Genomic DNA, 17786 nt, shown 5'->3' on the forward strand with positions numbered 1-17786 from the left:
ATTTTATTTGACACATGTCAAAATCTCATATCAAAAATTTTAACACGTGTCACAATCTCGTGAGTTACTAACTTTGAAAATCCTACTTTATATAATAAGATCCTATCTTCTCCTTACCCTAACAAAGGTTAGGGCTTTTTCGGATTTTTTGAGCTTTTCTTTCGAGAAAAAAAATAAAAATTTATAATTTATAATATCTATTAAAAAAATCTATGTAGAAAACTGGTCAATCAAAATTTAAATAACCACTAAAGCCAAAAAAAGAGAAAGTTTAAAATCAAATAAATAATCCAAATTAATTAACTCATACCAAATAAAAGATATAATTAGAAGACTTCATACAAGGGAATTAAGCCAAGATTTGCTATTTAGATTTATAGTAAGGCACAATTTGAAATCTAGGTTTAGGGTTTTCAACTCTATTAAAAAAATTCCTTAAATAAATATTCCTCAAATATATAATACGTAAAATAAAGAAAAAATATCTCTTTTTTAGAATCACATAATATCAACTCGTATCAACACCTTTGAGGCAACAACGTTAATTTTTTTTTATCTTTTGTTTAAATAAATTTATATCATATACAAGCATAATATCATATTTTAATGTGACAGCAATAGAATAACAAATGGGGGTGGGGGGGGGGGAATGTCATTTAAATCTTGAAAAAGTAAGATTAAATCGGGATATAAGAAGAAATCGAGAAGATTAGAGATGAAATCGAGAAAATTTTTAATTTTGAAGTTCTAATTTTGATATCAATTTTCTGCTTTCTATTCCGATTTTGTGTCTCAATTGGTTTTGTCAACGAGAATTTGTGATTAAACTGAAAGTCAACATAAAATTGAGCATTTTAATCGCCAGGTACAGAGTTCATGCTTTAAATCAACGAAAATGAACAACTGATGATTTAAATGACATTTTTCCCAATAACAAATTGATGACACATGCATGATGATACATAATCACAGATGATCAAAGTACACATGATCACAGTAAAAGAAGAAATCTTAGAGTTTGAATAGAGATTTGCAAAAGGTTTTAAGAATGTCTTAAGAGAAATTATGTGAAATAGACACTTTTTCTACAAATAATTTGTAAAGTAGGTAGATTTTTTAGAAATAGAAGAAATAGACATTTTTCTCTTTTCTCTCTAATACAAACTTTTTGTCTAATAGAGATTTTAGTAAATGACTTATATAATCTTTTGTTGTTTTGATATGTAATAAGATAAAGATAAAATTGAAGTCAAAAACTACTTTTTCTCTTTTTTTTTTCTTTTTACTTAAATACATTAGTTTGTTTTGGTAAAAATTCTTCAAAAAAAATTACCACATAAACATATTAATCTCTTAAAAAAAAATTGTGAATCTAAAAAATCCAATTTTGATATATTTCAAAGATACGCAACAATTTTTTTTTTTAATCTCAATCTGACGGTATACACAATATTGTAAAAAGTGGTGTGCAAATTGTAGTGTACGGCCAGAATGTAAGTAATGTATAATATTGATGTAAGAAGTGGTATACAAGGTGGTGTACAAACGATAATGTACAGTGGAGTGGTGTACAACTATACAATATGATGATGTACGAAGATGATGTAAAATATAGTGTACATGATATTTATGGTGTACATGAAAGGATGAGATAGTGGATTGCACCATATACCACCTCGTGCGCAGTCTACAATATCGTACATCGTCACCTATTTTGTACACCACATACAAAGAGAAAACCATTTTTGTTAAGTGATAATATACAAAACGATGTTTAAGTAATAGTGTACGAGATTGGTGTACAAAAGAGTGTACAAACTTCATTGTACACTACGTAGGAATGTATAAACGTTATTTCAATTTAATGGTATACACTATCATATTCAATTTAATGGTGTACATAATGGTGTACACCATTATATTTAGTATGACCTTTGGTTTACATTACCATCATGTTTGTATTAATATTCGGAACAATTATTTCTTCAATTTATAAGTACGAGACAAGTCGATGTACTTGATAATTTATGAAATAGTGTACAAAACGATATTTTAAATGCTTGTGTATGAGATTGGTGACAACTAAATGTTAAAATTACCATAATTTTTTAAAAAATAAAAGTTTATCTTTTAAAAATAATATTTAAGAAAATAAAAAATAAAAATAACAAGGAAAAAAATAAAAAAAAGTGGTCCCTCATATTATATCTCTTATCTCTCAAGACAAAGTGTATTTTAGTATTTGATATATATTTTGTCTTTTGGTCTACTAAACATATCCTCTATCTTACAAAAAGCAAAAAAGTGTATATTTCTCTAATTTTTAAACAAAATACCTACTTTTCAAATTATTTTAGAAAAAGTGACTACTTTGCTAAAAAGCCCATCTCTTAAACAAAACTATTAAAAGAAAAACAACCTTAGAAAGTAGAAAAATCGCACAGAACACTGTGTCTCTGCGTCTAGAATACATATGATATTTATATACAATGAGTAAGAACCTAAAACTTAGAAATATGAAAGCCAAACCAATCGTTTTTGTACATCTTTTGTATTGACCGGGGCAAAAGTCTAACCGGTTGGTCTTGATCTTCAATCTTTTCTTCTCTTGACACATTTTTTTCATTTTCTACTTCTAAACTCCTCTTTTTACTCGAACAGGTGCAGAAACATGTAATAACTCAATAGCATTGAAAACTAACTTGTCGTCAAGCAAGAACAATTTCAATTCCAAATCCAATGAGAAAGGTTTCAAAGACGGAAACTCACTTATCTTTGAGGAATCTCTACTACACACTCTTCATCGCCTCGTTCTCTAGAACTTATGAAACAACCCGACCCGTTTTTTTTTTAATTATTTAACTAATATCCCTATAAATATTAATTAATTTCACCAATTTAAAATCATGCCAAAACCAACACAACTCAAATCAAAAATCCAAATTCAACTTATTTTAATTTAACCAAAATAAACCAAGAAATTATCTAACAATTCTAACAACTTCTAATCCAAAATTCTATCATACTAAAAATAATAAACTAACACCAACGAGACCCTAGATCATCCTCCTCTCCTCGCCATGATTCCATGATCACACTTTATCTTTACCTGCACCAAGAAAAAAGATACATAAGTATTTCAATAAATACTTAGTGAGGCGATACTCCCATCTACGAGCTATACATAAAAGCAACTAAGATCACAATTCAACATATAATTCATGAAAACAAACCAAACCAACGACAAATCATTCAATAACACAACCATTTCACTGATTTTAATTCTGGATCTATCAAAAATCCAACCTACACATCACAACAAAAAATCACATAATCCCAATTGCTTAGATACGCCCATGTTCACGCACTCACCTCAGCTTAGGATGATTTTTGAACAATAACAACACCATACAACCACAATTGACTTCTTCCTCACGTCAACAGTATCTCAAATCACCCTAATTGCCAACCACAACGATAAAAACATCAATTAAACCCAACTGTAAAATTCTGGGAAAATCACAGAATTATCAACCTGAAAGATTGGACCACGAAACAACATCTAACCGTCCACTTTCAAATCCCACCGTTGAAAACCTTTACCTAGGTGTCCTGAAGCTACTCTCAAAATTTCGTGACGATCAAACAAAGGATTCGCTCGCAATCTCTCTTTGAACACACAATGGTCTAAATCGCGTCTGAAACAGAAGAGCTCACGAAAATAGAGATAACTCTTTGAATATTGACCCAAATCAATATCCGCAAAAGGCTACAACTAGATATAAGTCTTACCTACGATCCCTGAAAATTTAGTCACCTTTGAAAGCGATTTGATACACCGAAACTCTGTTCTACCAAAACATGTCCTTTCTACCTCTGTTTTCCTTCACCAAACTTCAACCTCTCCCTCTTTCTCACACAAAACTCTCTTTCTCTCCTTTTCTTTTGCAGTTCACGACACAGGAGGTGAAGTAAAGGTGGCGTCAACTTGATAAGGAGAAAAAGAAATAGGGCCTTTTGATTTAATTTGATTAAACCATGATTTTACTAAACCAGAAATTAATTAAATCCCTCTTTGCTTTAATTAATAACTTCATTCCAATTATAGATATAAACACAACTATTTCATTCTTTTTGGAACACAGATAGTACAACTTACTTCATGTATTTATCCATGAGAAGCTTTAACATTCTTTACTCTAAAACCTGCGATCCATAGGAATTTTTTATATCTCCGTTTTCATCTCTTTACAAAGGTTTAGTTAAAGCAAGCGATATCACCGAGGGAATATCGACCACAAAGCATTTTTTACACGCATACGTCTTGGTTCTTTTGACAGACAATGGTCAAGACTTTAAAGAAAGCTTCTCCAGTTTAATCATTCTTCCCGTTTTTATTCTTCTTTTTCATTTTTCTCTTTTGTTCTCTCTGTTTTTTAGCATGGAGATAAGAAGATATAACCACCATCGATGACCAATTTCTTGTCAGACTAGTTCAATGGGACGCCGCAACACTGTTAACGGTGTCAGCTCATATTTGTTTCAAACTTCTGCTGTGAGAGATCAAATAAGAATAATAAAAGTATTAATCCAATTGAGAAGATTCATAGAAAAATTTCGTTATTCCCTCATTTGGATTCAATAAAACATAAAACGATTCAAAAAAATAGAAATCACGCTAATGAAAGAAAAACTTGTTAGTACATAGATATATTCTTCCCTAGACATAAATTACATTGCCCTAGTGTATAAATAAATCAAACTGCCAGATTGACACAAATCTGGAGATTAATAACTAGATTAACACTCTAGTTTTGGAGTTTACTAGAATAACACAAATTTGTGTAAAATTACTAAAAACCCATTTTAATTATATTAGGCTCAAAAAAAAAATCAAACAAAAAACAAAAAAAAAAACAGAAAAACAATTTAACCCTAATGTTTTTATTAATCGTCGACTTCAACTTTTTTTTCTCTATTTCAGCAGACAAAACCACTCTCAGAAACCGCATTAGTTCTCCCACTCCGACAAATACACGAATCCAGCAGCCAATTGAAATCGCCGACTCCGACGAAGACACTAATCCGCCGCCAATTGACTACCACCGCTGATTCGAAGTGAACAGCCACAGACGCCGCCGCCAATTGTTGTGGTTGCGCTGGACTTTTCCGAGTCTCCGGTGGTTCTTCTATTTTACGGTTTCTTCGGTGTCATTGTCACGACTTCTTCTCCGGTGACTCACCAAATTCCTCAATTTTGTTTGCCACCGCCGCTTTAGTATCCGTGGGTCTATTTTCAAAGTCTCTTCCCATTGTCCTCTGTTCCTTCTTTTTCCCGTGGGTCTATTAGCATCACTGTTGTTGTTCTTCATCCATCGGCTATGTCTTTCTCCTCAATTGTACATCGGTGAGTTTAATCTGGACTTTTAGGGGTCAAATTTGGACTATGATTTGTTGTTTTGATTGGTTACTCATTTATTGTTGCAGATCTTACTCTCCACTAGCCATTGTGAGTCCGTTCATCATAATTTTCGTAAGGTATATGGCCAAATTCTTCGGATTTGTTTTAGAAAAAAAATTCTTGCCAATAAATTCTTGCCAATACGATTTTATTCATATGAAAATTGGTTGTAGTTGCCATAGTTTTGTCCTATTTTAGAGAGTAAGTGTCAGACTTTTGGATAAAGTAAGTAGTTTCTTAAGTGTTTTGCTTTTGATGGTATTTAAATTGATCATGTTGTACATGTTATATGCTGATTCAAGATTTTGTTAACGTTTTGGCATGATTTTTAAGCATATTTACGAGCGTTTGCTTCTAGATTAATACATTGTACAAACATATTTTTTCTTTGGTGACTTGCTTTCTATGGTATCAAAAACATGTCTCAGCTAGGAATTATATGGTTGCAATGCTTTTGTTTTCATTACAACCATAGCTATAAGGAACTTAACCTAAATAGAAAATGGTGAACAAAGTGGAAGTTATGAGTTTGAATAAATAACATTGTCAATTTTCTCATGTATTTCAAGATTTTTTTAATGTTTTGGCATGATTTTAAGCTGATTTTGTTGATCCTCTTATATGCTATTAGTTTATTAGCTAAATCTGTTGATCTTGAAATGAAAAATGATCGTTATAGCCACTGTTATTGTGATCCAATGTTAGAGATTTAGTGACAGCTTTTTGGATAAATTCATTTGGTATTAATTAGTTTAACATCAGATTTGTTTTTCTTCTTCTTCTTTTTGAATTACCTCAGTTTCTATGATACAATTGGATTCTTTAGTGAAATGGTGCTCTTTTCTGCCACAGGTCTAGAACGTGCAAGCCTCAGGAACTGAAACTTGAAGGCTTGAGTTTTAGCGAACACTCAATACCTTCTGGTAATGTGAAGTTTATCTAAGTGATTAACCTTTTTTACATATTGAATAGCTACTTTTGTTGATTTCTCATTGTTCTTTTGCTGCATTGCATAGATTTGTGGATCATAAATGACATATTTTTTTCGATTAATTCATTAGTGACCATCTTTTTTGTCCCAATTTAGAGATTAGGTTGTCTTAGAAAATCTGGATTAATTCATTAGTTACTAACAGATTGTCTGATTCTCTTCTTCTTTTATATGCTGCTTTAAGATTTAGTCAATGTTTATGAATGTTTAAGACTTAATGTCATACACATGTATTCACATATGAAGTTTTAAATTGTTTATTAGCTGATTGTATTAATCCTTTTATATGCTGATTTATTATTTTAATAATCTTCAGGAATGGCGTCTTCGAGTAATGTCTTCAAATATCCTCCTCGTCTTTATGCAGAAGGAAAATCACCTTTGCAACATAGAAGCATGAACCACAATTGTTATCTGTCCAAGATTGGTCAAATCAGAGAAGGATTAGGTATTGATTTGTGGGATAAATTGGAGAAATCATCACTAGGTGTGTTTATCAAGCTAGCTGAACTAGAGTACACATGGGCTACCAAGAAAGTACATTTATTCCTCACAAATCAGTTGAAAGTGGATAACTTTCATGAGATATGGTCTATGATTAATGGTAGACCAGTCCGGTTCTCCTTAAATGAGTTTGCTGCTATAACAGGACTGAATTGCGATCCATTTGACCCATCGGAAAAGTTTGAAGCTGATCACCGTGGGAGGCAATGAAAGTACCAATCTCAGAAGGTCCAAAGTTCAATGAGTTGCGAACTGTGATGGATCTTAGCAAGGCATGGGACTTAAAGGAGAGGATGATGGTGGGTAGGTTGTGTTTATTATCAGTGGCAATACCGGTTTAAACCGGATCGAATGAGACATAAACGACTTGAAATTCGAGAGACTTTCCTGTTCTCAGCCGCCGCAATTGCGTGTGCACATGGCAATTTCTCCACATCAAACCTGCAACACGTACACTTTTTATCGACCAAATTTACAACGTGGAGAGATGTTGCACTTGTCACTTGTACTTGTTGTGCATCTATATCTTGCACAGCAAGTAACTTCGCATAGTCAACACGGCTCTGTAAAATGAAAAACATTGTTAATAGTGAAAAAAATATACTTGTTTAACTGACATTGATTGAAAGTATGAGAATATACCTGCAGAATTTTCTCGACACCACGTGTCAAAGATGTAGTCATTTTTAATGCATCACTCCGCCGATCTGAAAACCATTTAGTCATCATGGACCTTATTTCTTCTAACAACTGTGTAATACGAAAACTCCTGGCGTGTGACATCACATTATTCATTGATTCCGCAATATTGCTTGTAAGCAAGTTATACCTATCACCGGGGAAATGTACACGTGTCCAAAGTCGCACATCAGCCCTATCTAGATATGCATGTAGTTCAGGATTTGCCACTTCTATCTGATGGAATATGGTTTGAAAATCTACCTGTTTGAATGCATTCGCAGCCTTCTTAACCAATCCAAATGTTTCTTTACCTTTAAAACGGACCAATATATTTTTGTACAGATGGTATGTACAAATTCCTCTACTCGCCTTCGGATAAACCACCTTGATTGCTTTCGCAATTGATTTGTGCCTATCTGAAATAATGGCTAGGCCCTCATCATCTGGTATGACACAGCTCAGTTGCTTGAAAAACCATTCCCAAAATTCATCATTTTCTGTATCAACCACATCAAAAGCAATCGGAAAAATCTGAAAATTACCATCTTGAGCTGTTGCTGTAAGAAGTGTCCCTTTGTATTCTCCCTGTAGAAAAGTACCATTAACAACCACCACTTTCCTCATGAATGGAAATCCAAGCATGCTTGCACCAAAGGCTAGAAACATGTACTTAAATCTTTTTTCTTCATCAACTTCAAGTCTCGTCAATGTCCCCGGATTAGCCCTTCTTAACATGTACAAGTAAGTAGGTAGTTGCTCATAACCACTCTCTGGACTTCCTCTTACCAATTCTCGCGCATACCTCAGCGTCCTATAAGCCTTCCAATAATCCATCTATTAAGAAAAACGTTTGTTAAAATTTAAAAACGCCAAGTAATGTTTTAAAACGCCAAAAATTATTAAAATTTGTATTGTACCTTGATCTGAAAACGTTTGTTCAATGATTCAACAACATGCATTGGCAATACTTTGGGGCCAATTCCACCAACAAAATCCTTGTATAATACTCCAAGAATATCATGAGTTGCTTGACGGGCACGTGCAGAACGCTCTGTTACTGAACATGAGTGTTCAGAAATAAAAACACGAATATGAAACTTTGGGTAGTCTCTTTGTGTCGTAGCTCGTACCCTCCACGTACACCCTTTTATCCAGCACTTGACAATCAATAGAAAAGGTGTCGATTTGTCTACGTAGAAATCGAATCTCTGTACTACGATAGTATCTTCAGTCGTGTTTCCAAGTGTTCTTTTGATTCGTAACACTGTCCAACAGCCAAATCCACATAAGGCAATTGAAACTTTGCGTAATAATCATCATCTTTTTGTTCTTCAATATATATACCTGAACTCTTTTTCTTCAACGGCAGTATTTGTTTTTCTTCTACAACTGGTGGAATCCCATACAAGCTATAATTCTCATCATTAGAATCTTTTCCGTCAGAGTCGTCACAGTAATCAAATCTCGTTTCTTCATCATCATCGTCGTCATCGCCAACAGCTTCATGAATCAAATCTGTAACTTCCTTAACCAACTCGTTTGCGATTCTTGTTCGTTTTCTCTGCAAGGCACTGTCAACGATGCCATTGTTGTTGGGTTGATTAGCTTCAATTGTAACTTTCTTCTTCACTTCAACACAAAGTCGAATTGTATCGCTCTTCAGTTGCCCCAAAAAAGAGTGAAACTGTCTTGAATTAGTAATAAAAACGGGTGGTGTATCATCCGGTAAATTCTGAGACAACATCTTCGAAATGTTGTAACTCAACACAACATCACAACCTCTATTCTCGATTCCGTAATCCTCCATTCCCATTCGAATGCATTGAGAGTAACTGGTTTCCCTATTAGCTTCCAGAACTCGACATCCTCTATTTGTATCAATGATGAACGACCATTTGTTATTCTCGAAAATCCATTTGCCACATACGAGAATCACCGGATCCATCTCCAACCCTTTCTTTTGAGACATCATGGTGAATTTCAAAAACCCTAGAGAAACGATAGATAGAGAAACGAGATAGAGAAACGGTTTATTTGTATCAACTTGTGTTGGCTGTCGTCCAAGAGGTAGAGAAACGGTTAGGATAGCCCAAAACCCTAGGAAAATAAGGTAAGTTAGATTATCTCGTCATTTATTATTTTTCAGTTATGGAAATTCAAAACAAAAAGTCTGTCGTGTTTTAAAAGTTTGTCATGTAGTCCATCATAAAAAGTCTGTCAACAAATATGTATAAAAACCTGTCATAATATGAATAAAAATTAAAATCTGTCATTGCGTAAAACATATCTGTCATCACTATATGAAGTCATTCCAGCAATTTCTTTTTCATCACTAAATCTGTCGTAATGTGACAGTTTTCTTTTAACTAATCCTAAATCTGTCGTAATGTAAATAAAATCTGTCATCACAGAAATATTTCATTTGCGATTGTATGTCAATCTAGCAATTTTTTTTTGTATGACAAATCTGCTATCACTCGACAGTTTTTTTGTTAAAAAAAAAAAACTGTCATTACATAAAAAAAAATCTGTTATCACTACTAAGTCATTCTAGTAATTACTAGTAATTATTTTTCCAAAAACAAATCTGTCACTTGATGACATATATTTTTATGAAAATTAAAAGTCTGAGGCCACTATGACCATAATCTGCCACTAATTTTAATAAATCTGTCAAAGTGATGAAAGTCTGTGGTGTTAAATTAAGTCTGTCACAACCTGTTAAATTAAGTCTGTGAGAGATAAAAAATCTGTCACAGAAAATCTATCGTTCATAAATAAGTCTGCCATTTAAAATAAACCTGTCATAACGAATCCAACAGACTTTTAAAAATCCAAAAAAATTTCCTAAATTTTTTTCCTAACGTTTTTCGAAAAATTTAAGGGTAAATTTGACTCTTTTTTTTTCCTAACAAAGAGAGCAAGGGTATTATCGTCATGAAAATAACCAGTCTAACCCCCATATTTTATGAGACATTCTAATAATTAAAGTCATTATTTGGGTCAATCTAGTAAGTTTCCCATTATGAAAAAATCCTAAAAGTTAAAAATAAAAGATAAAACAAAAAAGAAAAAATACTCGTTGTTTGACAATAGACATACACCGATCGGTCAGGCGTTGCACCGATCGATTCCAATAGCAATCCATACCGATCGGTTCTTTGCATGTCTACTCTGACACTGAGTTTTATAGTGATGTGCGATTAATTTAGCTTCATGGTTTTACCTTAGATACCTTACATTAAACTGCAAGTGCACAATAATAAATAGTTGTATTTAAGGATCGATATCTCACACAGAGTGATAGCTATAAGGACATAATTCAAGAAATGAAATCTCGCTAAGTGATACATCGTATTTTACCTATATTAGCTATTGTTTTCTTATGTTTTAGGAAGCATTTGAAGTAATTTCAAAGCCAAAGAGAAAGTCTTAAATATTTCAAGAGTCAAGAAGGTTTTAAAGAAAAAAGGATCAAAAGGTGAGCAAAATAGGTTTTCGGACAAATACGAAAATCCGAAGTTTTGCATCCGTTGGAGACCTTCCCTTTCATCACCAATTTGAGAGTTCTTGGACTCTATCGATAGATAGAAAGGTCAGTGACCGCAGCAAACTGGAATTAGACTCATACGATCAATGGTCGTTTTTAGTGCATGTTTGAATGGAGCCTTGCTCGAGGCGGGTCACAAAGAGTGTGACCGGTGGTGAAGCCCCTCTTGGGACCTATCACCGCCAATGTGACAGGTGTGGTGCCTTCCCCGGAGCTCGGTCATGAAGCCCGTACTCATTCTGAAGCCTCGTCCCCGAACTTAATTAAACTACATAGTTTTTCTCTAGAAAACCCTAAACGACTTCTACTCCCTAAAACCAATAAATACTTTTTGTAAAACCCTAAAAACGGTGTCCCATTGAAGGGTGTCAAAGAAGTGCCTCCCAAGCGTCTCCCTTGAAGCCGCAACCATCCCTCTCTTGATTTGAAGCTTTGAAAACACCAAATCCTTCTTTCTTTTCTCTCGTTTGTTCTAAGATCTATTAAGGTGAAGTCTTACCTCTTGTATCCAGCGATTAAAGAAGAAATCTCTAAACTCTATTCAATTATTATTCATCTTATTCTTATGAGTTTATCAGACTTTGCTTTGATGAGTTCCTTAACCTTGCTAGAGTAGTTTCTAGTTGGGTTTAAAGGGCTAATCAAAGGAGGGACATGATCGATTGATGTGTGTGGAAGTTCACTTCAGTCTTTTACCTGAAAGACCACACATTAAACCGCTAGTGCACAGTAATCAGAGCAGTATTTTAGGATCGATCACACTGAGAGTGTAGCTACGGGTTATTGAATTCAAACAAGAAGATCTAGCTAAGACAAAATTAAACTTGGGGGTTTTGGTTTTGGGTTTCGTAATAACTAATGCAATGAAATAAGAAAGCAAATGAATGAAAGCTAAGTAAACTAATGCAAGCTAAATAAATGATCGGTTTTAAACTAATATGACTAAGACGTTGGGCGTTCTAGGGTTTCTCCAGGTATCATTGTTCTCGAATAACTAGGGTTTAGATCTCTAGGGTTTCTATGTTTTTGTTCTATTTCTAGTTCATAACTACGAAAGGCGTATAAACGAGTTATCTTATGTTATAGGATAAGCTGACAAATCTCCCTATACTCCGTTACTCAATTGACCTAGACAACGACGCAAAGATCGACGCATTAAGAATGGATTCGCTAAGTACTCTAAGTCCTGTTACTCAACTTACACAGGCAATAACACAAAGGATCAATAACACTATGTCCAAGCTAGATATGTTGCAATAAAGTGCATATATAAAGGAGCTCAAAGTTATAAACAAGAGAGATCTGTGCCTGTGAGTATAAAGTGACACATCAAAATTCATACTTAATTATTTGTTCTCTGCTATGAGATCAGAGAAGAGACTCTTCTTTCTTTCTCTTTATTTTTTTTCCTTCACATTTCTTTCTTTCTCTCTGCATGCATTTTACTTGATTTGGACTCCCAAAAATAAAAGTAAATACTTCGATTACCTACTTGAACCATCATATGAAGAAAAAGCTTGTTAGCATCTTTTTCATCTTTTTTTTTGTTACTTGATCACATGGGTCGAGTATGACTTTAAAACCGCCTTTGATTTTTGTCATTCTGTGTTTTAGGATTTCCTAGTACTTACTATGAAAAGGCCTCTTTCTCTTTGCTCAGGGGCCGGTCGTTTTATCCGCTGAATAATTATTTTTCCAGAATTTTGTAATTTAAATTAGTGTTAATCTATTCCATTTTTGCATTTGATTTCTTCTACAAAGTTGTTTATCTTTTTGAGATTTGTAAGTTATGATGTTTTTAGCAATTTTTGGGTTTGTGTTCTTGAGTATACTTCTTGAGTAGTGATTAGGGTTCATAAGTATGAATTAGGGTAGTTTAGAATCCTTAATATGTCAGGTGGTTAAGCTTGTTTGTTTAGATATCTTCTGAATTAGTTGTTCTTAATGCAAATTCTTTTCTGATCAATTGGAATTTGAGCCCATGCATTTCCACACCCAGAATGTGTTTGATGAAATTCCTGTACCAATAATTCTAGAGATTCGTGTCTGTGTACCAAGGTGTTGGTTACAAAGTGCGTTTTGGCTTTAGCATGCTGTTTCTTAATGCCTGCTAAGTCAGTTTTCGTCAATGGTGATTGAGTGTGGGACTAGCTTTGCTTGAGGGTTTCTATTACAGAAGTGGATTAATCTGTTATTGAGCATATTGTTAAGGGATAGTTTGATTGAGTTTGTTAGTCACCTGATAGGCTAAGGAAACCATTCTACCCGATTACCTATCCTTAAGGGATTTCTCATCCATTTGATTTCTAGATTTACATTCCTGTTCTTTGCTTGTTCTATTGCCAGTTGCTAAGTTTTTGCATATTATGTCTGTTTTTCACTTCATACTCGATCACACCCAGTGTCTGGTAACAGACTGTGCGATCGAGTAGCTATTGCATTTTTTGTCTGTTTTCACATTATACTCGATCATATCCAGTGTCTGGCAATAGACAGTGTGATTGATTAGCCTGTTGATTTCTGTTAGATTTTTCTGTTTTCTGCATGTTCACTTAGAACTGTTGGAAACCAAAACATTTTTATGCTTGGCTTGACTTAGTGACATCTGATCAAATCTTGATTGAAAGCATCACACCTGAATGGATTGACACTTTAAGTACTACAATGACATGATAGTGCTTTATGATAATTGAGAACTAAGCTAAAATCCTACTATCAACACTCATACCATGGTTTGGTTTCGGTTCTGAATGATCCATAATCTCCAAACTGGTCTCATACGTGCATTGATCTTAAAACACTAGAAAAGACTCTAGAAATAACAAACAAACTCTAAAAAAAATATGTATATCATGGTTAAAAACCGTACAAACTATGATATATCAAGGAACATGATGGTCAAAGAAAAAAAAAATTTTAAGCTTGTATTTATCTTCAATTTCTTGCTGTGCAAATGTTAAAGCGGATTATTTGGCACAAAAAATTCATACCAAATCGTATTATATATAATTAACTAGATATGGACCCGTGCGTTGCACGGGTTGTTCGAAATTATCATTTTTAATTTTTATTTTTGTAAGCTTAACTAAAATTATATAAAAATATGTTTTAATTTTAGAAAAGGTATTATTTTAATTACTTTTTAATATAGATTAATTATGAATAATGTGCAATATAAAATACTATTTGTAGTTTTGTTTATTATATGTTATAGTATGATATTTAATAAAGGGACGATTGGCGCAGAGACAAAAATGGATCATCAAATTAGCGAATCAACAAAATCAAATAGATCGTTATCAATAGCCCTTGGTTTCAAAAGATTTACAAAAAAACCAATTGTTTACACGCTTATGCGTGTGGGATAGTGTTCTTATCTTTTTTTGGCTAAAACAAATGAAGCGACATTGAGTAAATACTAGTCACATGATATAACATTTACATGAGACAAAAAGAAAAAGTAGACACGTATTTAATGTAACCAAACATTTAATACTAGACAGACTAACGTTAATTGCTGTTTTTTTTTTAACTAGAAAAATTTTAGCACGCTACAAATATATATTAGAAAATTTTAACATTTGTATACATGTAAACACATGTATAGAGCGTTAAAAATAATTATAGTGTTATGTTATTGGATCTTTATATACATGTATATAGCATTATGAGCATTTGTATACATATAAACATATATATGAATCATTATTAACATTTGTCTGCATGTAAACACATGTACCGTTATTAACATTTGTATATATGTAAACACGTATATAAAGCGTTATTAACATTAGTATACTTGTATAAACGCTACAAACATAACTACAATCACTGTATCCCAAACCGTTGAACAGAGCAAGTGAATAATGCATTATAATTGGACATTGAAATATCATTGGAGTCATAAATTTCATCAAATTTTCGAAGGATTTTCACCGATTTTTGTCGAGTTTTATCGGATTTCTTCGAATTATCACCGGATCTTCACCGGATTTTGTTGAACTGTCATTGTATTTTCATCAGTTGTTGTTAAATTGTCACCGGAACTTACAAAAATTCATCATAATAGCAACACTAATTGTGTTGAATTTAAAGTGTTGCTATTATAGTGTGGTGCTCTGTTCGATCTTGGCTTGGCTCAATATAAATGATGGCGGTACACGAGGAAGGTAACATATAAGATAGATATATAGATCTATAAAGATTTTTAGATATTCATATGCAACATATTGATGTCTCATGTATTAATCCATATCATGTCGAATGGAAACACGCGTGAGGGTATTGTGGATGTAGGATTCACACTCGATTGTCTTTAAGTATTTTTGTGGAGAAAAACTCAAAAATCAACAAATGAAAATAAGGATTTGAAAAGGAAAGTAACCAAGAAACTAAATAAAGCGAAAGAGTTTGGAAAGAATAAAATAGTAAAAAGCCTTGCGAAATTGTAAAAGAAAATAGTATGTTGTATTGCTTGATCGTAAGAGGTAAAAGGTTATTCTCCCTCAAACACATGCGTTTGAGGTTGTTTTTATAGAGAAAACATGATCAATGCGGTCATTTACTGCTCATAATCGCATTGATCCGCATTAATTATGTAGGTTACAATTTGACCAAAACGTCTTGAATTTGAACTATATTGGGCTTCGCGTGGATCTTCCGAACTCTTTCTTGTTGACTCAGAACTCCTACGTCTTGACGCTGCCGCGAACCTCGAACAATACTCTCCTCGCTTCGGCCTTCTTTTATGCGAACTACATGTTGAATAAGAGCGAACTCCGTACTGGTAAAGATCGAGCTCTTTAGTAAACTGAATCGAACTTCCGACAGGTCGAGCTCGACTCTCGCAATGAAACATCTAGAAATCCAAGAGGATTATTATGTAATAATGACGTGGACAGATCCAAGTGGATCCTACCGAAGATGTGTGGGATCCGACCCCAACATTTAGCCCCCCAAGTCTTGCGAGCTGAGTGCTCGGCTTGGAAGACTTAAGTAAACAGTAATTAATGACTTGAGATCTTTAATATTCCGGAATTATTCCATGTTTTACGCTGTTACGCTGATCTCGGATAATCAGATGATTTGATTTCCCTGACAACCGTCATCATTAATTTCTTAATTTTATATTAATACTGCGGGAAAAACCGTCCCACTTCCCAATAAGGTTAAATGGAACGATGGCTTTTACAGCAGCGTACATTTACCTCTAAAAGCTTTTACCAAACCAGAAAAAGAGAAACTTCTTAATAAAAGATGTCTTCCCCAGCCGTCTATGTTTCGGAAAACGAAGATGACAGTCAAGGAATCCCTGTTCCCAGAGGGGATGAAGTCTTCACCCAAAGGGGAGACAAATTTGGTCCGCATTTCAGGTCTCAGTCGACCTCTGCTTCCCTTGGCGCTCTTCGCCGCCTTTGTAACATCCCCCAGGAAATTGAATTCTCTCTTCCTAGACCCGACAAGTCTCCGGAAGTGGTGCGAGAGGGTTACTGTTGTGCGTACGAAGTCTATTTCAAAGGTTGTGGTTTGTTTTTTCCCGTACCGGAAGTTCTTCTTTTATACCTCCTCCACCTAGGGATTGCCTTTCCCCAAATGGCTCCCAACTTTCTTCGATACGTTCTGAGCACCCTGACTGTTTCGGCAGAAGCATGGTTTTCCCTTTCCACCAGCGAACTCTTAGGGCTATTTCGAGCCCGTGAATCCGCAGCAGCGGGTATTTTTTCTATAAACCCTATCCTTGACCGTAACCTGATCGACGGAATGCCCTCGAATGATGGGCCTTGGAGGAAATACTGGTTCTTTTTCCGAGTCAATCCCCATTCCGTTCAAGGTCTTTCCGGTCTTCTTCTCGCCAATTGGTCGGCTAAACTTGGTTAAAAATCCAACCTTTATTACTTTCCTCTGTATTATGTAAAAGAGATAGAATTCTTAACCCAATACTTTGTTTCAGGGAACCAGACGATCCCCCGCCCAACCGTTGACTTCTTGTCCTTCTTTCGAATCGTTTCCGAGGGTGAAACAAATTGGAATTCCTTCACCCTTCAACGCATTCATAAAGCGGGGCTCGCCATTAAAGACGATCAGACTCACCCCCTCGATCCTCCTCCCGAGGAGAAAGACGTCTTGCGCTAGAATGCTCGAGATAAAAGAAAGATGCAGGCTAAAATCAAGGCTCTTAAGGATCAGCTATCCGAAATCGGGAGAAAGAAACGGATAGCTGCAATCTCCAGGGTTGGTAACTTCCACAGGAAGACCCTCTTGGTTGATGACGGTTCATTAGAAGCAGCCCTGTCAGCCGCGGTGGATACTCATGGAGCCAAGATCCTTAACGACCCTCCAGTTGCCACCGCAATTTACCCTTCCGAACCATGGTGTGAGGGAGAAATAACCTCCTCTCCTTGTACAAAGAGGAAGGCTCCAGATTCCGATAATCTATCAAACAAGAGACTTAAAACCGTGAGATTGAGTTCTCCGCCACGAGTCTCTAGCCCTCTACGTTCTGTTTCTCCCTCTTTGAAACCTTTAAATCCGAGCTCCCTCTTCCGGGAGACAGAGTAATTTCAGAGGAAATAGATGAGCCGAGACCGGAGGCTCCCCTA

General features: G+C 34.6%; 1 protein-coding gene and 1 long non-coding RNA gene across 2 annotated transcripts; one reads left to right on the plus strand and one right to left on the minus strand.

Annotated features, from left to right (window-relative positions):
• Positions 1 to 2935: 2935 nt before the first annotated feature.
• LOC110225911 lies at positions 2936 to 3971 on the minus strand. The gene is made up of 3 exons (XR_002330071.1): positions 3793 to 3971; positions 3373 to 3698; positions 2936 to 3109 (listed from the first exon to the last, which is right to left on the minus strand). It is a non-coding gene; the product is annotated as an uncharacterized LOC110225911 (long non-coding RNA).
• Positions 3972 to 6326: 2355 nt separating this feature from the next.
• On the plus strand, positions 6327 to 7166 carry LOC110225748. The gene is made up of 2 exons (XM_021015715.1): positions 6327 to 6384; positions 6769 to 7166. Exon 2 carries the CDS (start codon positions 6771 to 6773, stop codon positions 7164 to 7166), a length of 396 nt encoding a protein of 131 aa, XP_020871374.1. The 5' UTR covers positions 6327 to 6384; positions 6769 to 6770.
• Positions 7167 to 17786: the final 10620 nt, after the last annotated feature.

This window comes from Arabidopsis lyrata (genome assembly GCF_000004255.2).
Source record: "Arabidopsis lyrata subsp. lyrata unplaced genomic scaffold ARALYscaffold_8, whole genome shotgun sequence".
Lineage (NCBI taxonomy): Eukaryota > Viridiplantae > Streptophyta > Magnoliopsida > Brassicales > Brassicaceae > Arabidopsis > Arabidopsis lyrata.